Genomic DNA, 24,055 nt, shown 5'->3' with positions numbered 1-24,055 from the left:
CGGAGGAACCACCCAAGTGGATTGCTAGGTAGAATGAAAGAGAACATATAAGCCATAGAGTTGGAAGGCCAACACCCCTCTCAGACATCATTTAAAGGAATTCCCCAAAGTAGAGGTCTTCATGGAGGCACACTGGGGACTCTGCATTCGCTTCATAATCAATAACAGCCCTGGGTGACTCTGAATGAGAATCCACATGCTTCCTGTTTCACAAGGCCTTCTTCAGAACTTTTGGATGGGGAGAGTCCAAACACCAGAAAGATGCATGCTTTGGAGCTGATGTTGTAGTGGGAATATGCATGACTTTCGACCTCCCTGTCATGCTATATGATGAGTGGCAGGGCTGAGAGCTTAGGGAGAGACTACTTCAGTGTCAGATTTGAAGCTGGTATCGAAGTGGAGTAAGGTGGCAGGGGAATCTATATAATAGTGTAGATGAATGTCTTGTCACAGAGCTTGATGCCAAGGGGTGGTTCAATGCAAAGACATCCAATGCTGAAAAATACCGGGGTCTGGCACATTGGGACTAACATCAACACTGAAAGGCCCACTGTTGACATTGACACCAAGGTCCCAAGCCCAAGCATCAGTGCCAATAACATTGCCATTACTACCAGCGATGACATCAGTTCCATCAATATCAAGGGGAGAGGTTATGGTGGAAGCATTGCTGCCAATATGATACTAATATCACTGCTGGAGTCACAAGCATTGACACAAACCCTAGTATTGACACAGTTGTTGAAGGAGTGGAGACTGGCATCATTGTGGCCAGATGCCGTAATCTGTGAGGTGAGTGAAGAAAGCCTTGGCATTCTAGGTTTGGGGAAAAACAGATAGGGATTCCCTATCCGCAACAGAACAAGGAGGAGAAGAGAAACCAGACAGTTTCAACTGAACCTTTAATAAGGCCTTTTCCAGCTTGTCAAAGTCTAACTTGGGCATGCCAGAGCATGTGGTATCTCTAAGTACTGCAGGTAGTAATACACACTTCAGGAACATTCCCCGTCAGCACCAACAGTATACAGATTTGAAATGCTTTGTGATTTAGACCTCAATGACAAATGAGATGATGTAGACATAGATTCTATGACTCTAAGGGCAATTTCCTTACTGGTTGTTCCATACCTTTAGGCTGTACTAAAAAGCTACAGAGGCAAGAGCAAAACATTTTCTTTGGGTTGCTTATTCACCTTTATTTTCAGACAAGAAGGGAACCATCTGGTTGAGAAGGCTTTGAGCCTGAAGAGGAAGTCCAGATTACAACAGGTTCTCATGAATCTACAGCTTCAGTCTCACATTATAAAATAGGCTGTAATCCCCAAACCTCAGTTTTACTTTTTGTCTAGAAATGGCCAGAGCTGAAGCAGTCTGGTTGCAGAAAAGCATAAAAACTTGTTTTTAAGTAAAAGGCAATGAGTGAAGAAAGGTGTTGTATTTTTCTGTCCCCAAGGCTCATGATGTTGGTGCTTAGTGGTTACTATTGATGATGTAACACAACTGATGCTCAGAACAGAGCCATGATCAAGATTTTCGTTTTGTTAGGATTTTATTAGATTTCAGTTCTGGTCTGATTTTGGAATGAAGGCTGCTTCGTATTCGAAATAAGAGAAGTGCAGTGTAAAAAAAAAGTTTGTATTGAGGAAAATAAGTGTTGGTGGTCAAAGAGGAACAGAGAAGAAAAGTGATACTTTTTAAACTTATTTATTTATTTTAGTTTGCAAATGGGTGGACATGGTTAATTTAGAATAATAAGAATGATAAAAAATGATAAAAATATATAAAAATAAAAGAAAACTATATCTCATTATAAGGAGTGATTACAAATTATTTTTTCCACATCGAAAGGTTCAGTCACACATTCATTTTTAAGACATTTTTAAACACATATCAATGATAAATACTATAGAATTATAATCATTCATCAAAGTAACTTTTTGTAATTATGAAAAATAGTTATGACTATATAGCATCAAAAGTTGTTAGTTAGCAAGTATTCCACCGTTTGACCATTTGCTCAACATTGCAAGAGGTAGTATTCCCCATTTTGGTGATAGGTTTAAAGCTATGAAAAGTACTGGCAGTCGAGTAATGACAATTATAAAAATTATACCTACAGTTGTGCAAGCCAATGCAGACAAAAAAAAAATCTACAATATTACAGGTAAATATTACCACTACAAGAGGTTTGGAAGTTAAATAATTACTGTAGATGAATTGGAATCTGGAAGTAGTTACTGCAGACCATGTGAATAAATGCTGAACATTAGTTGTTACAAAAGGAAAAAGGAAAGAAGTAAAATGACTAGCTTATTAGTGAGCATACTGAAACTGGAATTTTGCTTATCGAGGGTCAGGAACAATTTTTGGTCTAGGTGAATTGAGAGTAATGTGATTTTTTTAGAATTCCATAGTTTGAGAGCAAAGGCATTGAAGGATTTTGATGTACTTTCCAAATGAAACAGTGGACTAGATAACTTTTTAAGGAATGGAAAACCACAGGGGAGTTACTGGGAGCTTTTATAGCTAGGGGGTGGATATTGTTTCATTAATTTATTTAAATAAATTTGAAATTTACTCAGTGAAATTAAGATACCATAGTAAGAAAGGTTTCCTAACATTTAATGGGATGGTACAATATTCTAGAATGGTCAAGCAATGTTTCTTTTCCAAAGAAGGAGGGCATGAAACAACTGGCTTTGTTGATATATATTTTAAGTTTAAGCCTTTTAAATGCTTATTTGTTATGAAATATAATGAATGCTCAAGGGTCATAATAAATCTAGCTTTTGTAGTAACAGAGCCTTGGCTTCTTTTTCAGCTGATTTTGTACTTAATTTAATTTACGGAATTTATAAAATTTAGTTTTAATTTTACAAACTTTAAAAATTGACTGCAATTACCTATATAAGATTCCAATTCTAAGATGCCTGAACAATGAATATCATGCAGGTTATGGCCTCCAAACACATAAGCAAGTCTGCACTGCAAAAAATTGGACCCTATCTTCATAAGGTACAAATCTTATAAATGCTTTTCCTTTAGAACCTGCATGTTGGTGGGAATGGTGTAAGAGACTTGTGCAAAGCTGCTAAGCCTACAACATGCTCATGATGGGGTAGTGAACATCAGATAGAACATTTTTGTAAGCTGAGAGTGACCAAGTGTGAGCTACTTTTGCTTCCAAGACATGGTTTGAGATTCATGGGGAAAAGCAATAGCAGGTAATAAATACATGCAGACAAATAAGCTGTAGAGAAATCCCCATGTTGTAGATGTACGTTTTTTCATTTTATGTTTATTCATCTTCTTATCAGTATGCTGACTCTTGTTTCCATGATGATTTCACAAGTGCAAAGGGGACTCAATGCAACTGTAATGTCTACTAATTTGTATAATATGAAAGAATCATATTTTTAACTACATAGTAGTCATGCAGTGGTGGTGATGCAGAAAGAAATGCTTAACTACATCAAATGTTCATAAGACTGAAAAAAGTTTGTACCTGTGTGCTAATCTGACCCACCCCACTCCCTGTCCATCCCATACACGATGTCACCAAAAAAGACAAACGTTGGTCTGTATTAAGTGGTTCTGCTTAAATCCATGATAATGTCTAGCTAGAATGCTATATTTATTGTTAAAGTTAAATGATTTGAGATGCAACAGCCTTTTTGAATATTTCTGCTATACAAGTTAAGAAAGTAATTGATGCCTACAATCTGAAATTTGGAATTGTGATGAGAGATAGATCAACCTTCACTATTTCCATTGTTTTGAGGGGCTGCACAGAGCTGTGCCTAGCTGTATGCCATAGTGAGATGGAGTGTGGTGCAAACTGACTCCAGTGTAACCATATCACCCCTGCATGTAGCCATACATTAAAATGCATTGCTAGTGCAATAAAGCTATGACTATGGCCAAGACAACCTGGGTTTAGGTAGTGTCTTGATGCTAGTAGGACTGAATTGGGGAGGATTGGAGTGAGTGACCATTGTTGGCTTACCTACCATCCTCGGGGGGGGTATGCCTGTTGTACTACTGACCTTATGGTTGGTCAGTTCAAATAATAACAAATACCCTATGAAGTGAAAAATATAGAAAGAGTCTCAGAGATTTATTATGTGATTTGTAAGCTGGTATATTTATGTTAGTGAGTAAGGTGTCCACTTCTGAATCAAAGACACTCTGAGAATAAAGTGCACCAGCAACTATGTTAGTGCTTACCATAGGCATTCCTGTTATCTTGAAAATAAGCACGAGTTGTTGTAGTCCCTGAACAAAGGGTATAGCATAATTCAGAAAGCCCTTTACAGAAACCTCTAACCTACTTAGAACATAAAATTGCTGTCCTGAAAAGCACTGTTATTCTAATTAAGGGACTGAATTATATGATGGAAAGCCATGATAAGGATTATGCTGTGCATATATCACAGCATGGACTATGGCAATACAGGAGCATGTAAAACAGGGCCCCTATGGAAAATGTAGCATCACCACTCATTTGATGACTAGAGGAGCCTCCATCACAGATAGAATAGCTATATATATTTTTTTTTGAAAAAATGGAAGACAGTTTGCCACATGCTGCACAGCTTCTTGGACATTATACTACTTACTGTATGGAGGTGTGTCCAAACTTAAAGATCCAGGCCCATGTGGTCTTTATTCCAGGCTTGCTGGAGAAGTAGATGTGTCTGTTACATCTTGGCTCAACAGAGCTTGTTAAAAAAAGATAGAACTCTAAGTGCTTAATTATACTTTTATATAGAGCTACTAAACTGCCTATAAACCTGTTATATTATTCACTTGAACAGTAAATACAGACTTCATGTCTGTCCTGGGGAGACATTTTACTCTGACAGGCACACTTATAAAATAAATAGTCTGTTTTAGCAAAACTGGACAAAATCCATCCTAAAACAATATAAAAGAAAAAAGGTAGCTGTACCCTGAAAAGGAAAAAGGTTGTTTTTGAATATTTTCTTTTTTTAAATGTCTTAATGGCATAGATGCAGGCCTAAGTCCAGAGGAGAACCAAGTCCAAAAGAGAGAAAAGAAAAATCACAAAAAGTTGACAGTAAGTTCTCTGGCTGAAGTTATGATACAAGTAGAGATGGAAAATACAAACATTTAGAATTAACTTACTGTAACAAGGAAAGTTTAACTTGTTGAATGGAGCTTCTTTTGTAGAGGATGAATTTTCTCTTGCCAGATCCAGTCTTTGCTAGCCTAAATCTGTTTTCCAAACTGCTAAAACTTATGGCTACTTTCTGAGTGGTAGCTGAACTGTAACTAGGCTGCTTTTGTTAGGATTTAAACAAATAAAGTACCTTTATTCATCTTTTGAAAATAATACAAAGTAGGAATATCAGTGACAAATGTGATTCTGTTACAGTCTGGACATCTATCATTTTAGTGAATGGCATGTCCTGGAATGCATTCTGTGTAACTCTCCAAACCGATAGCACCAAAGCAGAGATAAAAGAAAAAGAGCAGAAGATGAAGCTGTTGACAGATGGAGTACAGTACCTGAACAGGTTGGGCAGTTAGGGAAGCAGGAAAGCAGAATGAAGTAAACAAAGTGTTAGGAGAAGGCCACTACCACTCCTTTTCTTCTGCTTCTGGTTCAGCTGGATGGTGCAGTGGTGCAGCAGTTTGCGTTGTTGCCTCACAGCAAGAGATTCTCCAGTTTGATTCTCGGCTGGGGTGCCTCCTGAGCAGAGTCTGCATGTTCTCTCTGCATTTCTGTGAGTTTCCTCCCATGTTACAAAGACATGCATCTGGAGCATTTCTCCCTGGGCCTCCACTGAAAATTGGCTCGTTCCAAGTCAGACTTTTCCAGTAAATAAATGATAAAATAAACTCACACAAACTGCTTGTGAACCCTAATAAAACTAATGTTATGTTCTTTAGTGCTCCCTCAAACACTCATCAGTTTGTACCCTTTGCTAATAACTGCTGCCTAGAAAAATAAAATATTTTCTGTGGATAACTTCCTGTTCATACTGACAAATACTTAGGCATCTACTTAAATCAGAATCTATCTTTCACTCAGCATACCCATATCATAACCTATAATGTTTCTGCTTACCTAAAATATGCAAAGACATCGCCTTACTAGGAAGTGCAAACAAGCTATATTAAAACACATTGTTATTGCCAAATTTGAATATTTTCTGTCACTTACTGTCCTGGGTAGCAGCCCCATAGTGAGGCCAAACATCTCTATTAAATTATCACATATCACATAGGCAATCTTACATTTATACAAATGAAAAACAAGCAACATTGACACCACTGTAGTTGCAAGCATTATATAACGCAAACACCATTGAAAGAACTGCAGTTGCAAACATTATACATCACTTATAATCTATCCAGTCATAGTCAGTTAAGCATTATATGGCTCATTCAAATCCTGCCTCTTAAACCTCTGCATATATTGTTCCTATAATTCTTATGTTTTTTCTATGTAGTTTGCTCCGTTCCTTTTCTAAAGATCCCAATTTCAGCTGTTTTATCACTATTACTATATTCACTACTTCTAGTAAAGTTGGTCTAGACTTTAATTTCCATTTTCTAGTAATTACTTTTTTGGCAGCCACCATAATTAGACTCAGCAAGGCTTTACTATGTCTAGGGAATTCTGATTCTGTATCATAGCTAAAAAAAAAATCATCTCCCCAGTCAAAACAATCCGCTCACCCAGCATCTCTGACAGAGTGGCCTGCAGGGAATCCCTAAAGTCTGCCAGCTCATTACACTCACAAAAAATATGTTCCCAGCCACCTCTGTCTTGCCCATCACACCACCAACATTTGCTATCCACCTGAAGAAAAATTCTTTGGAGTGTACTTGGGGTATAAAAATACCTATGTAAACACTTCCAGGCAAAGATTCTACATCTTCTAGACTTTGCTGCTTATTTGGGAGCTATACATATATCCCCCATTGTATCTTTGTAAATTGCTTATCCAGTCTCTCTTCCCAATCCTTTTTAAGCTCATCTGATTTATTCTTATAATTATCATGCAATATTTTATATGCTCTACTAATTATTCCTTTTTTAATGGCAGCCTGTGTTCTAGATTCTATTAAAAACTCTACCAATGCTGGTCTTTCATTTGGGACCCCCCTATTCCTTTCTCTTTGCCTATACTCTGATATTACTCCTTGACAGGGAAACCATTCTCTAACCTGCAGACCAAATACATATTGGCCTCTTCCCATTTCTAGTTATTTGCTCCCAATACCTTGGTTCATTTGACAGTTTTCTCCAATAAATTCCATCTCCTCTTGCCTGTTATCTGTATCCCTAACCACAGTCATCCATAGCGGCAAAATCTCTTTTCTCCATTCTCATGTTGATTTGGTTCTTAGAATACTCTCTGCTATTTTATGAATATAATAATCTGTATGATTTTGTTGTTCTCCTTTAGAGTCTGCATCCAAAATCCCAATCTCTCCTTATTTCTTGAGCTTCCTGCCTGTGTCAGCATCATTCATTTCCACTATGAATTATAGTTTTCTGCTTGTGCTATGTATAAGAGCCTTAACTGTGTTGCTCTAAAATACCCCCTCAAATTGGGTAATCCTAGTCCACCTTGTTCTATTGGAAAAATCAATTTATCCCACTTGACCCTTGCTGCCTTCCTTTCCCAGATAAAATCTTTCAACTCTTTTTTAATTGCTATCCACAGCTTCTCCTCTGGTTGATAAAAATATGCCTGACCTGTGTATAAGACTAAAGGGACTAAAAACATTTTAATTGCTTGTGTCTTAGTATCCATATAACAAAGCTTCCAGTTTCTCAATTTTTGTATTATCTTCTGTTTAGGTTCTTCTCACATATCTTTAGCTGCCACAATAGAGTAATTTCTAATCAATACTCCTAAATACTTCATTTTATCATGTCCCCATAAATATGGATATTGTTGGAGCAATTTGTGTGTGGGTACATAATTGACCGCTATTGCGTTTGTTTTCACTTCATTAATTTTGTATCCCAAGAAGATCTGAAACTGTCTTAAAATGTTCCACAGCACTGTAATGTCCCTTTCTGGTTTTGTGATGTATAAAATAATATCATCTGCAAATAGAGCCAGCTTTTCCTGACTACCATGCCAATTATATCCTTAAATTTCTGAGTTCCTTATTTTCTTTGCCAATGATTCTAAATATAACGCAAACAACAAAGGGGAAAGTGGACAACCTTGCCTGGTTCCTCTACTAAAGCAGAAGTTATCAGAGAGGACCTTACCCACATTAATTTTCCCCTGCCATCCCTCATATATACTCCTAATCAACCTTATAATTGTATCAGGGAAAGCAAGTGCTTCCATTGCACTTCTCATGACGTCCCAGTTTACCTTGTTAAATGCTTTCTTTTCATCAAGAACCATCAATAATAGTGGTATTTTCTTACATTCTGTTTCCCTCTGGATCATCATTGTTTTGTTAATGTTGCCAAATGTTTGCCTCCCCTCCACAAAACCACACTGATCTATACCTATCAATTTTCATATCACTTTAGCCATTCTTTTAGCCATTATAGACATAAACACTTTAAAATCATGGTTTAGTATTGAAATAGGCCTGTATGAAGCTGGATCCAATGGATCTTTACCCTCTTTAGGTATTACTGTTACCACTGCCTTCTTCCAGGATGTTGGTACCTCTCCTCTTCTTAAAATACTGTTAAACAAAACCTTCCAGATCTTTATAGGTTCATAGGTTCATACTAGGCTATCTGCCCTAGGGCATTTATAAGCCTAGCCAGAATGTGTTTGGCTTTCGCCACCCATTTTAAATTTATTTTGCTATGCCCTTTTTCGAGGTTAGTATACTGTGCCTCTGTCTAACAGTGACACAGAAGTGATACCCGGGGTAAGCCTACGATCTCCCATCCACTCATCAAGATTCCTCTTGAAGAGAGTCAATGAGGGACTCTGCCTAACCTGGACTGGGATTTTATTCCAGTGTGAAGGGAGCCTCTGGGTTATGAATCTGTCCCTCCAGCATGTCCTATTTATTTCAGTGCTGAGGCTCAAGTCTCTCGAGCGCGTAGCTCGATGGGATTTGGATTTTCTGAGGTGCAGCATGTCCATTAATTCCGGGTTGGACATGGCTTTATACGTCAGGCACAGATCGCCTCTGAACAGGCGGTATGCCACAGAGTAGAGCTGGAGTTTCTTTAACCGGGCAGCATATGGTATCTGTTTGAGCCCTTTGATCCTCTTGGTGAGGTACTTTTGGGGTCTTTCCAGTTGCTGCAGGTGTCAGGTAAGGTACATCCCAAAAGGGGCATTGTACTCAATTATGGGCCTGATGAGGGATGAGTAAAGAGGCACGATGACCTCCCCTGATCTAGATGTGAATCCCTTCATGATTAGGTGGGCTATATAAAATGTTTTTCTAACCACTTTGGCCACGTGGTTGTCAAATGAGACATTGCTATCAACTTGGGTCCCCAGGTCCCTAATTACTTCTTCTGTACTTAATGGATTACCACCTATGTGGTAATTTGTGGGCACTTTGTTTTTGCCAAAGGGGATGACTATACACTTTTTGGCATTTAGCTTGAGGCCATGGCTCTGGCACCAGTTATCAGTTTTTCCCCCTCCTATCTTTCAAACTTCCAGAGGAATACCATCCATTCCAGGGGACTTTCCTGTAGATTGGTTATACATAGCCATTTTTATCTCTTTTCATCCTATCCTGTTAGTAATTGAGCCTCATCTATCACTAACCTTGAGATATTTAATTCTTCCGTAAACATTTCCATTTGTGCCTTTTCTTGATTTCCATATTTCTCTGCTTTATACAAGCTTCCATAAAATTTTCGAAAAATTTCTAATACTTCTACTGGATTTCTTGTTATCTTTTTTATTATAGATTCCATAAGCATGGTGACAGCCCTTTCCACTTTCTTTTGCCTGAGTCATTGTGCTAAAAGATTTTGTGCTCCAAAATTATTATCAAAAAACAGTTGCTTAACAGCAGTCTTTCTAAACTTGTGCATATTATCAAGGTACTCCATTATTTCCTCTTTAGCATTCTTCAGTTGCTCCTTTTTTTGTTCTGAGAGATGCCCCCCGTTTTGCAATACTTTAACATTTATCAAACCGCTCTGATTGTTATACACCACTCAAACCTGCTAATGACTTTTAACACCCATCCAGTAACCACAAAGACACCTACTTGTTTGCAAATCCCAATCGCCTCTGTGATGGATTCTATCCAGTTTTGGCTTGCATTCTCAACATATCGGAGATGTGCCCCTTTTTGAAATGCCAGCACTCTAAATGCCAAGTTCTGATAAGCTGAAGAAAATGGATAAAAAATGCAGAAGAGTAAAACTTGAACATTGCTCTTCTCCTTTAAACTTTTTTACAGGGGGCAAGCCCCTCTACAGCTCCTGAACTTATATGTATATATATATTAACTACTTAAGTCCTTTTTTTGGACATTCTGTCTCCATGCTTCAGGACTCACTCTAGTGGGTCCTAGGATTTTAAATGGTTACCCTTAGACTTACTATTCCCTAAGAAATCATCTCCCAGGCACCACCAACCTAATTTGACCTCACTTCTCTATTGACAGTTAGACAAATCCTGTAATGTGTAAGAGTGGGTTATTGATTACCTGAAAAACTTTCTGTTTCTTTTCTTTATGGTATCTAATATTGTGACTTTGGTGCATATAGGCTAACTGGATGTAGGTGACCCTATGACCGTTATCGTGCAGGCAGTGTTATTAAGCCATGGGGATTACATAAGTCTAGCATGTGTTACAGAAATAATCATGCTTGGTTTAGGACAGTATTTAACACAAACCGATGACGGCTGCAACAGAGAAATGTGACAAGAAAATAAACACAAATAATAAGTAATGTTTGGTTCTTTTTTGCAGTTATTGAAGTGGATGACATTGATGGCGAAGTCATATTGAGTTGTAAAGGAACTGATAGGAAAATAGAGTGGAAGAAGAATGATGAAAAACTTAAATTGGTGGAAACGTCTAACTTGAACCACACACTAATTGCTGGATCAGTTAATGACGAAGAAAATATAAATGGATTTTATGAATGCGAAGACGAAGAAAAAAAGTCTGCAAATATCTACCTGTTTTATCGAAGTAAGTAGTCACTATCAACAAAAAAAAATCTTTTGGGCCGCAAGGATTAATGATATATAACAAACATTTCATCCTGCCATTGCCTAAAGATATGCAAAGGCCAGGACTGCATTCCAGCAGTGGTGAACCCCTGAATTCCACAGTCCTTGAAGGGGAACTTTAGGCCTAACCAGGAAGACCCCCCTACAATGCTTCAAAGCTGAATATGTGTGTAGGGGATACCTAGAGCTGTCATGACGCATATTACTTACATTTTTTTTTCTCTAAAGGGAGCTGGCTGATGGGTGCACAGAAACACATACACACATGCTCAGACACTCAGCTTCCAGTGAGTTGTCCACATAGTGGCATCTACAGTCAGCCAGGCTGAAGTCCTGTGGTGCCATTGATTCTTCTTCTAGGGGAAGCCCCAGGATGTTTATGCATCTCTCTTTTTAATTGCTTCCATTATGGCCTAGGCTGACTCCCTAAACTGCTGATGCTGTCGCATTACCAGCAGCCATCTTTGATTACTTTTACCAGCTACACTTCTAGACATCAAGTACCTTTACTTATCCCTGTATTAGTGAAAGCATCATTAGCATTTAACATAATTAACAAATAAGTTGCATTTACCAAATGGCAGTCTTATTACTACAGAGTTAATTTGCCAGTGTAGATACTTCTCAAGTGATCTACTCATACCTTTAAACTGTGTGTGTGTGTGTGTGTGTGTGTGTGTGTGTGTGTGTGTGTGTGTGTGTGTGTGTGTGTGTATATGTGTGTGTGTGCGCGTGCATATACAGTCTATATATGAGAGTTACTACATGCAGCAGTTGCTTAGAAAAAACAGCAGTTACAAATGAAAATATAGAAATACATTAGATGTAGAATTTTTATAGTCTTAATTTAAAAGCCTTAGTACCATGATCAGTGTAAGTTAAGGAAGGGATATGGTAATAAAAGGGAAATGAGAGGAGTCTTTGGTGTAAATTATGGGATGACAGCAGAAGGGAGATGTTCTTACCTCTCATGGGATTTTGCACTATTTGTTTTAGAACATTCTGATTTACAAAATCTATTAATATGTGGGTACATTTGCTGGTTATGCTATAATTTCCCCGATTTGGAGAGTTGAAATCTTCCTTTGTGGCACAACAGTTTGCATTGCTTGGTTATTTGGCTTGAGTCCTGACTGGGGTGTCTTCTGTGTGAAGTCTTCCTGTCCTTCATGCATCCAGACTGTTTTTTTGTAAGGCTTTTGGTTTCTTCCCACATCCCAAAGACATACTGCTAGGCAAACAGGTTATCCTCCAATCTGCTCACAAGATGAGTGTGTGTGGACCCAGTGAAGGACTCATCCCCCTATCCAGAAATGTGTATCTGCCTTAAACCTGTTGATTGCGTGGATAGACTTCATCCTCTATTTACTCTGAATAGGATAAAATGGTCCTAGGAGAATGAGTGAATGAATGAAAGAATGGATGAATGAATTCTACAATGAGTAGTTTGTTCTTATTTAACGTTTTAGGTAAAAAGAGAATGTTTTCATCCTCAGTGGTTGATGTGACTGGTGTTCTATAACTTTAGTATTATCTGTATATATTTTAGTTTAGTTTTGTTGTCTTAAAAGCTAACTTAAGTGGGCTGTTAAGAACATAGAGACAGCACAACCTGTTCTATTGGGCAGCAGCAATTAAAGGAGGTAAACCCTAGAATTTGCGGTATGATATTTGTGTCATTGAATGTGATTTCTGCTGTGGAGAACACTTCAACATCATCTAAGCAAAGAAGTGTCTTGACACATCCATCTGTATTGTTAAAACTCCTTTTTTAAGTAATACTACCTTCACCACTGATGTTTTTGCTTGAATTTTCCATTAAGTTCTTTTGGTTTGGAGTGTTTGAAGGTTTAAAAAAAAATATGAGGGATGAACATTCCCTGTTCTGGACTTGCAGTCTTAAGGGGAGAGGTGTAGTGCCTGATCTGCAAATTAGTCTGGGTCCCTGCACATCTCTTTCTACACTGACAGGCACTGATCCCACTGCCTGTGGCAATATTTTCTCAACCACTCACTGAAAGCTGGGATTTTACCTTGAAATTCAAGTGCCACAAAGCAAAGGAAGACTTTCACTGTAAGTGGGGATTTCTCGTGCACAATAGGATACTTAAAAGCCCTGTCATGCCCTGTTGCACATCCACAAGGGATAACCTCCTTATACTGTTCATCCTTACAAGAGCAATAACCATGCTGTACCTATCATGGTGCTTTTTTATGAAAGTTGGCATCATGGTTAAAGTGTTTACCTCACAGACAAGGGGTACAGGGTTTGATTCTCATCAAGGGAAATTGACCAGAGTTAAAATGGTCTTCAAGGGCAGCTAGACTAATACTAATGCTGGGTTATATTCTGCCAAGGATATAACGGCTGGCTGGCTTCCAAAGCTTCAGGGCACCTTCCACACACCCAAACTGTCAAGCAGTTTGAGATGAGCTGCATAAAGACAAGTGTGGGAGTGAATCTGTTCAGAGCTTTCCTGCCAGCAAAGAGAGGGAGGCAAAGCACTGAAAGGGCAATACTAGAAATAACAAAAATTAAATTCTCACAACCTGGCATTAAAAATAAAAAACACACCAAAAACAATGTGGAAGGAGTGGCTACTGCAGCAGTCATCATTCAAGCATCTACTGTTATGGTAAGTTCAGCTTACACAACTGTGCTATGTTCTTCATATTGATCACTGCTGCAGTAGCTTTAGCTAACTATATTTGGGAGGAGGAGGAAGAAGGAGAAGTGTCCAGGACTCCCTGGAGAATGGTCCTAGCAAAATTTGATCTAGAGACAGAGAAAGAATCAAGTTTATATTGCTTTTTAAAAGTTTGCAGAGAGGACCAAGTAGCAATTTCTAGAATAATTCTAGAATCCAGCCTTTTCCAAAAAGCCTCAGATCGATGAAGCTAAGACCTTAGTAGAGCTGGCCTTGACCCTGCCAGGAACAGATTTGTCATAGTGAGTATAACAATAGACAATAGCTTTAGACAACCAATTAGAAATAGTCTGTTTTGACACAGGTTGTCTCTTTTTCCTACCTTCACAAAAATTAACAACTGATCCAAATATCTGAAAGATTTAGTTCTTTCAAAATCATACCTGAGTTGCCTGTGGACATCCAAGGTATGGAGTATTCTTTCTCCCTCATTTTTAAGTTCAGGAAGGAAAATAGGGAGATGGATAGTTTGGCTTAAAGTAAATTTGGTTACCACTTCAGGCATAAAAGGATTAGTTCTCAAAGACACCCCGCCCTAATTGAAAATTGGGTAGGGTTGACTCACTGAGATACCCTTCTTGCAGAGGCCAGGACAATCAGTAAAATTGTCTTCCATGTTAAGAACCTCAAGGGAAGCAGGACGATTCGACCCCAATGCAATTGTATACACTTTCATTTTTAAATTTACATTTATTGTCTATCAGAATAGCTAATGGAGAGTTTGACCCCAGACCGTTTGACCCCAATTATATATAAAAAGTTTTTAAAGTTTTATAAATGCATTTCATTCCTTAATATTTTAATCATGATTTTTTTCCACTGGAATTTAATATATTATTTAATGTTTTTATATGTAAATGTTAATTTATTTAACATTTTATTTAATTTGTAAATATAATTAATTTAATTAGTAACAGTTTTTAACTTAACTTTAAAATTAATATTTTAAATTAACATTAATACTATTATTATATGTATTTCAAATGCAAATGTTTTAAACAGTTATATATCCTCATGACTTCTTTTTTTTTTTTTGAGGTAATCTTTGACATTTTCTCAGTAACTATGTTGATGCATGAGCTGTATATCATTTTTTCTTTCTTTATGTCAAAATGGCTTGGTTTATTTTTTTTTTTTTTGCCTTGCCATTTCAATGGGGTCTAATTGTCGGGGGGTCAATGCATGCCTTACCCACCTCAAGTTAGCCATATTAGCTGGTTCAAATGGAGCAAGTTATAGCTTCTGTAGAAGAAAATATTGATCCCAAGGAGGGATCACCGGTTTACTTGGAGGCCTCTTATGCAAAACCCCATTCAAGAAAATTTTGTCATGAGTCTGCCTTGAAAGATGAATATCCATGGGCAAACATGCTGCAATGGTCAATAAATGGACCTTGACAGAGGAATAAAAAAGGCCATATGATAGTAACTCACACAACTACTGTAAAACCAGAGAACAACTAGCCCTGAATAGGTGCTGGTTATGTTGTCAGCCCAAACTACATATCATCTTCCATTTGCTAATATATGATTTTCTAGTAGCAGGCTTTATTGTCTATAGTAGTACCTGCTGCACATCCTCAGAAAGCAGGTGCTTAAAAGGAATGAAGACCCTAGCATACAGGCAGTCACTTGAAGATGATTGATGTTGAGGTGTATCAAACAACCCTGTTCTTTTGTAAATAGATCCACTCTATGGATAAGCTTGTGGTAATTTTCCCTGGCCATTTCCAAAATAAGGGAGAACCACAGATGTCTGGGCCAGAAGGGCGTCACCACAATGATCTTGGGGGATTCCTTCTGAATCTTCAGTACCCTGGATGTTAGTGGAAAGGGTGGAAATGCATACTGGAACATTCCTGTCTAAAGAAAAGAAAAGGCACCTGTCTTCCAGGTCTTCTTGGATGGAGTCCTGGAACAGAATTTTGCCAGTTGATTGTTCAGAGAGGAGGTAAAGAGTTCTGCTTGAGGAATGCTCCACAGATGGATCAGATCTTGGAAGACCTCCTGATCTAGTTTTCATTTGTGAGGGACTGCTCTAGTCCTGCTCAGTTGGTCTGCTGCACAGTTTTGCTATGATCTGTAGGATGCCTGTAGAGTGAGAGTGTGCTGTGAAGCTATATCCCAAACTAACATTTCTAGGCTGCAAAGGGGTGTGACCTGGTTCCCCCTGTATCCAAAGATAACATTTCTAGGCTGCAAAGGGGTATGACCTAGTTCCCCTTTTGTTAATGTACCATATGACTGTCATATTGTCTGTAACCACTTGAAGAGGTCTGGGGACCAAAGATGGTTCAGAGAGTTGAGTTCCTTGATCAGGGCAAGCATCCCTTTGATATTTATGTGCTTGCATGTGCCGTTGGTGTCCCACACCCCCTGCACTTTTATCCATCCTGAAAATGCTTCCCAAATAAAGTCTAAAGCATCTGTGGTGACTGATTCTTTGGAGCAGGGATAGAGAGGGGGAGCCTGGATTTAAGGATATCTGAAACATTTCTTATCTGACAAGCCCCCTGTATTGGGATCTGAAAAGATAAAGGGTGTTGATGCTGGGTCCAAAGAGATTTCAGATACCACTGTATCTTTCTCATGTGGAGCCTTGACAGGGGTATCATGAGAATCACTGATGCCATGAGACCCAAAATTCTGAGATATTCCCTCACAGTGACCAAAGTCTGGGTGGAAAACCTTAGAAAATGATCTAGATAAAAATATGTTTTTTTTTTTCCCTGTGGAAGAAAAGTTCTTTGAACTGAGGTGTTTAATTGACATTCTAGGAACACAATCCAGTGTGAGGGAGTCAAGATAGACTTCTGAATGTTCTCTTGGAATCCCAGCTTGTGTAAGAGATCTCTCACCCAAAAGAGAGACTCCTGACATTTTGAAAAATACTCTGCAAAGGTAAGCTAGTCATCTAAATAGGGAAAGACGTGGATACCCTGAGCCTGACATGAGCTGTAATTGGAACCAGGCACTTTGTGGAAAACTCTTTGTGCAGTGAATAGTCCAAAAGGTAAGGCAGAGATCTGATAATGTGATCCAGACACACAAAACCTTAGGAAAAGCCTGAAGCCTAGATAAATAGGGATGTGATAATAAGCATCTTTTAAACCTAGTGTTACCAGGAAACTTGAAAGTGGAAGGAGAAGTAACAGGTTGTGAAGTGACGTCATTTTGAACTGGGTCACTATCACAAACAGTTTTATGGAAGGAAGATCTAGAACTGGTCTCCAAGCATTTTCTTTATCTTTTTTGGCACTAAGAGCATCCTTGAACAAAACCCCTTCCCCACTTTGGAAGGAGGAGCTGGTTCTTTCACTTCTTGGGACAGCATGTGATGAAGAACAAGAGGAAACAAAAGTGTCTTGACCTGTAGGATGATAAATGATCCCCTGGAAAGGAGGAATTTCTTCCCACTGAAATCAGTAATACCGTTGAATGATTTTCAGACCCATTTGTCTAAAGCAACCTCTTGCCAAAGATAAAAATGGAGATTCAGACTTTCTGGAAGAGAATAGGGGCTAGGGTGGGAAGGGGTCACAAGGTCTCTTGAATAGTCATTCAGACTTGTTGGACTGTCCTTGGTTTTGGGAGGTTTGAGACTTGTTTTTGGAACCCTCTGGCCACTTCATAAACATCAGTTTACCTGAATTCTGTTGACACTGTTACTTCTATTTTCTTGCCAAAACCAAATGAAGAAAAAGAAAATCCCTTGGACAATTTGGAAAAGGAGGGCTGAAAACCTTAGAGATTCCCTGGATCAGCTTGCCCCTTTCATTGTACTTTTTGATCACCTCTGCAGCAGAGGGGCCAAACACTAAATCTCTATCTGTGGGAGAATTTTAAATATAATTTTTTAAATCATCTGGTTGGTTCTGAGAATGCAGCCAAACAAACCTCCTTAAAACAGTACCAGCGGTCATAGCCCTGGAATAAGTATCGACAGAATCATTCACACAGTACAGACAATGAGTAGTGACTTGTGGATTATTTAAAGCAGTTTTTTCTTCACAAGAAATTATAATTTTTTATGAAAAAAAAAACTATGAACCTATGAATGTTTATATAAATAATTCCAATATTCCTAATTGTGGCCCCATATCACAGTCCCAAACTCTTTGCAAAGTCCTTTGAAACGTGTCAATTGTTCTTCCTCTTATGGTGCAGCAGATAACCAGTACATTCATAGGGATGGCAGGCTACTGTTTAGGCATTATGAAGTTGTGTACCCAAACAGAGGTTCTACTAGCCCTCCATGTTAGTATGTTTTGGACTCCTTGCAATGTCCAGTTATCTATATACATGTGATCTAGCTGTGGCAGTGAAAAGCCATTCAAGTGCAATGTGTGTCTTAGGACATGACAATGATAAGCATAAATAAAAAATCCCAAAGGCAGTCAACGACTGTAGAAACAGCTTGAAGAACAACTGTAGACTGTATACAAGTACTCAAGAGGTGCAAGCGGTTTACCTTCATATCGTCGATCACACATGATCGACCGGCCACTTAATCGAACCGTTTAAGCGAAACCAAAGTGCGAAAACATTTCCAGCCGTGCCACACCTCCACACCAGTGCTACCATGAGTCAAAAAGGGACAAGGTTTTGCCGTTCGGGTATGTGGAATTTGACGTTGGAGACATTCGCACTTCGGTATTCGTGGAAGCCGTTTCGCCCATATTGGGATCGCCGATATAAAGGTAAGCAAGCACCACTTTAATACATAAAACAATAAAAACTGGTTAGCGCTTTCATTTCACAATGTGTAAAACTTCATCAGAGAAACAAAGTTCACAAATGTCACTTCCTTTGCGTTTTACAATCCATTCTCATTGGTTGCCACACATTGATGCTGAATTTAAAATAACTCACACATTAACTAATCGAGTGCTGTGAGGGAACCACTACACAATAAATCTATACACTTACTTAACATTAAAAAAAAGACACAGTGGGTTGCTAAAATGTTGCATGCACTAATGCATAATTGAATTACTCTTTAAAAACAAGCTATATAAGCAAAAACATATTTTTAACTTTCTCATAATTATTGCTTACACTTTTGTATAATCTTTTGTGTAATCTATTTATGACCTGTGTGTTTTTCATATGTGTGTATATATATATATATATATATATATATATATATATATATATATATATATATATATATATATATATCCCCATTACTATGTGTTCACTTGGACTTTTTTCCTTTCCAGTGCTTTGAACTTCAAAATGGGGGAGATGGAACTTAGAGAAGAACGCTCCTTAAATGGAGCTGTAGTCATAGTTCAACAGTAATCTTGTTAATTACAGATCTTGCTAAATGAGAGGTGTCAACAATATAACTTGTTGATGACGATAAAATATTCATGCTGCATGTAGTTTAGAAAACTCAGACATGAGAACAGCCTGTCAAGAGATGTATAAATCCTATGATTGCTCTTATCAGTAAAGAGGTAGCAAAGATGTAAATTGTGGAGAAGATGTGTAAAATCTGTAATTGCTATTTCAGTAATGATTCAGATGTGTAAGCAAGAATAGAACTGTTTTCAGTATTGCATTCATCACTTCCTGGAAAAAAAACTGCCTTTCCTCATTTGGAATGGAATTTTGAGTGCTCTAAGCAGCTTTTTAAAATAAAATTAAAAAGAAATAATTCTGTTTAGACTTGAAACTGTAAACAAGTCTGGTAGGACTGAGGCTATGAGGTGTTAACAAGCATCCTGTAGTCCAGGATTTGGCTTCTGTGGGGGTGTGGTTCTGAGCAAGTCACTTAACCAGACAATGCTCTGGGGCAAATGGGGAACTTGACTGGCTTTCGTAAAGGTCTTCTGTACTACATACCTAGTTACTACCTACGAACTTGTAATCTTACACTGTTCCGTCTCCTTCTTTCCTTTTCACCTCCCTCAATCCTAAAATCAGTACCAAACATCTTCATAAAATACTTGCCCAACCAATCATTACATCACTATATATTACACCTCCTTCCATAACTTCCACACTAACAAACCCCCCGCCAGTAGTCACACCAAACTTACTCTCCAGCTCACCACTGTTTTATATTATTAGTAAGACTCAGAACCATTTTTCTCTCTGCCTAAAAGCACCAAAGACTTCCGGCAGACTATCCTCCATAATCTTTATAATACTTCTAAAGAGTAACATTGAATCCAACCCAGGCCCAACAACTTTTCTCAACATCAGAATGTTTCTGTTCCTACACGGGCCTGTACTCTTATCAAGCATATAGTATCAGAAGCTAGACCACATAAGTGCTTTTATTTCCCAGCAAAACCCACACATTCTAGCAGTTACTGAATCCTGGGTTAAACAAGACTTTTGGAAAGATGTTAACCTTCTTACAGGAGGAAAACCTCCTCATGATACCCTGTCTACTAACATCATTCAATGTAGTACAACAAAACTTTCTCCAGAAGATTTCCTTAAAGTATATAGTGATCTCTCATCAATAAACTCCACACCTGCCACAAATCATGCATTGCCCATCCCCCAACCATTCAACCCCTCTTCCACTTCAAATGTGTATGTGCCAAAGAAGTTTCACTTCTATTTGAAAATATTTCCACTGACACCCCCCCCCCCCGATTTGATAACATAAACTCCTGGTTCATATATCACTGTGAAGATCATCTCTGTCTTCCTCTCACCCACATATATAATCCATGTCTCACACAAAATACCATACATTCCACTTCTGTCCAACATCCATCCTGCTGGGCAAATGTCTAGAAAAGACAGCATACATCCAACTTTCTCTCTATATATATATATCCAGCAGTACCACCTGCTGTCCTCCAAATAGCATGGATTCTGGCCTGGATGAAGTACTATGACAGCACTTTGGCCCCTAACTGAGGATCTCCTGCAAAACTCTGATAGTGGCCTCCTTACAGGAAACCTATTTATAGACCTGACAAAGGCATTTGACCTCATTGACCACTATCTTCTCCAAAACAAACTAATTGAAATTGGTATCAGTCCAGACTCCACTCACTGGTTTAAAAACTTTCTCACTGAAAGACACTTCAGAGTTAAAATAAGATCCTTCCAATCAGAATTTGCACCTATTACCAAAGGTGTCTATCAAGGATCCATTCTTGCCCCCCTTCCTCCATGTTCATTAACAACCTTCCTTCAGACCTCTCCCATTTCCCACTTATCCTTTGTGATGATAACATGGTCATTTACTGATCAGCTCACTCTCACACTGATATTCAGTGCCAACTCCACTTGGACTTACATGAGCTCCACCTATTGTTAATAAACCATAAACTTTCTCAACCCCACCAAGACTAAAACTATGCTTTTTGGAAGTCCACAGGAAATTCACCAAGTGCTTGACTCTTTAACTATCTTTGACTTATATAACCACTCCTTAGAGACAACTTCCAACATCAAATCTCCAGGATTATGGTTTGATCAGTCATTAAACTTCCATTTCCACATAGACAACGTAAGAGCAAAATAAACTCCCTGCTCTTTTTGGACAAAAAAGATCTCCGGTTTTCTATCCCAACCAGCCAGAGCAGTGATTGGCAAACTAAAATATTGGCTTCCAATTTTTGCTTTTGCCTCCCAGAAGTTTCCCTTTCTAAACTCTTACACTATCTCTCTGATATTGTCTGTTCTCCCACCTGTATTAACTGGTGTACTAGATATTTGTCTACTACATAGCAGTCTGTTAAATGGCAAGGCTCTCTCTCACTTTACTTGCCTATACTCACTGACATCCCATAAGGCTCTTTTCTGCGTCCCCTTATTTTTAAATATCTTTATCAATAATCTTCATATCTCTTCCTGTATAGGCTTCTTAATTTAATATTCAGATGACTCCATTATTATATGTTCCTCAACTAATCTGTCCCACCTTCAACAAATAACCCAAGAAGCCTTCTCTTCTATTGAATAATGGCTTACAAATTCTCAATTATTACTTAGCCCTCAAAAATCTATCCTCCTATTCTTTATTCCAAACACATATTCTCTTCATAACATCAACTTTAATATCCTTTCTCACAATAATACAATAATAGAAGTAGCTCCTAAACCAAACCCTTAGGTGTGACAATAGATGAAAATATGAAATTTGATCTTCATATCTAGAACAACATCAGAACAAAAAAAAACTCATCAGAAGCTAGGGACGTGCTATAACATAAGCATTATCTCAAAACATCTACCAGAATCACTCTTGCAAACACTTATAACCTGCACTCTTATATGGAATTCATGTTGTCACCAGTCTTAGTATTTCATTGAAGTCTAAACTTGAATTCTGCTATAACAAAGTACCCAAGTTTGCAACAAATACCACTTTCTCCACACATCATTGTATCTCCCTGCAGTCTCTCAAATGGCTGGAACTATCACATCACCTTAGCTACTTACAGCTCATAACTACCCATAACATTATCCATAAACCTACAGCCCGGTCTGCTCTCAAAACTGTTCTGCATAGCTACCTACCAACAAGCTAAAATTTGAGGACAAGCAACTCCTCTCATTTCATAAACATAATCAATGCTAGTCAAAGCCTTTAGTGTTACTCAGTGGCTAAAGCATGGAACAACCTTCCTCTAAATATCAGAGTAAACTCAAATTTCCTGTCTTTCAAACATGCACTAACGAATTTGGGTCTATATTAAAATCGCGAAGAGGTGTTACATCAAATACCTCTTCACTGACACATAAAGACTGAATGCACTAAACCGCGAATGGTCAAAACAGCGATTTCTTTCCCTGGGAAAGAAATCACCAGTACCACACACACACACACACACACACACACACACACACACACACACACACACACACACACACACACACACACATGTGCACACAAACACATACACACACACTAGTTAAAACATAACTAGGTGGGGGGCTTCACCCCCCACCCAAATGTGGGGGGCTGTGGCCCCCCAACTGAATATACCAACTTGAAATCAGACTACAGTAGGGTAAAGGGCACTGCTACGGCTCAGGCCAAGCAATTTTTCCCTGGGAAAAAAATCACTGGCCTGAGCCTTCTCTATTTTCAGACTTTGGTCTTTATGTGTTGCTGAAGAGGCGTTCGATGTAACGCCTCTTCACGATTTTAATATAGACCCAACAAATTTATAACATGTAACTCAAAAAAAAAAAAACACACACACATAGAAACTGCTTGCAAATTGAATGGAACAATAAGGCATGAATGACTGGAAGTATGCTTCAAGGTTTAATCTACATGCATTCCTTCAACTCCAACTATTGTCTTCATTTTATGAGCTGTGCCACTGTGTGGCTTTTAAACAGTGCATCACTGCCACCTATTTATATGTGATGGACAGGGGCTATTGTCTCTCAGTTTGCACCACTGATATCAATTAATTAGTGATGGGTAAGGGCTATAGTCTCATAATCCATACTGCTGGCCACCAATTAATATGTCAGAGGTGACTGGCCTTAAGAGCACACAACAAATATTCACTACTGCCTAGGGGTATGGCCCATATCTGCCACACCCAAATAAGCCTTATAACGAACAGCTGCAGAGCAAAGTTATCATCACTGGCTTTCCAGAATTTTTACCACTTTGCAGACTTATCAAAAGTACCTTAGTCTTGGCCAAAACTATTTTACAAACATAGAAAGTGTTTCCCAGGAGGGATAATGATACCTTTCTAATGTGACTACCAGCTGGATCAGTCTTGCACACCAAGTACAGTTACTGTCTCCTTTTAAAATGAGATAGCCATGATATAGTCATTTAGTGTCTATGACTAAAACAAATATCTTTCAAGAGGCACATGCTGACAGCTGATGATTTTCCCAGTGTTTTGCTAATACCCTTAAGTATAAGTAAATAAACCATGAGCCACACGCTTTTGCAATTTAAATTCAGCACTATTTTACTTAACAGAAATTAGGAAATATACCCAAGAAAGATAAATAAATATGCAAGAAAGCACAACTTTGCACAGGTAATAGTAAAATAAATATTTTTTAAACAGACTGTATGTATTTATTTATCTACTATACAGGGCTTGGAAGAAGAGCTCCAAGTATGTCAAAATTTTTATAAAAAAGCACAAATATAAGATATACAATTAATATGCAAGTAATATACAATTTATATATAAATATATAAGGTATA

General features: G+C 38.2%; 1 protein-coding gene across 1 annotated transcript in view; it reads left to right on the top strand.

The window, feature by feature from the left end:
• CD3G (CD3g molecule) overlaps positions 1-24,055 on the top strand; it is a 101,516-nt gene that overhangs the window by 56,046 nt on the left and 21,415 nt on the right. The window contains exon 3 of the mRNA XM_044080890.1: positions 10,915-11,139. Within this exon, the coding sequence (XP_043936825.1) occupies positions 10,915-11,139 (225 nt within the window). The remainder of the gene's footprint in view (positions 1-10,914; positions 11,140-24,055) is intronic.

Source organism: Protopterus annectens, chromosome 8.part0, assembly GCF_019279795.1.
Source record: "Protopterus annectens isolate FY-2018-M chromosome 8.part0, PAN1.0, whole genome shotgun sequence".
Taxonomy (NCBI): Eukaryota; Metazoa; Chordata; order Ceratodontiformes; family Protopteridae; genus Protopterus; species Protopterus annectens.
This window is presented reverse-complemented; position numbering and strand designations above follow the sequence as displayed.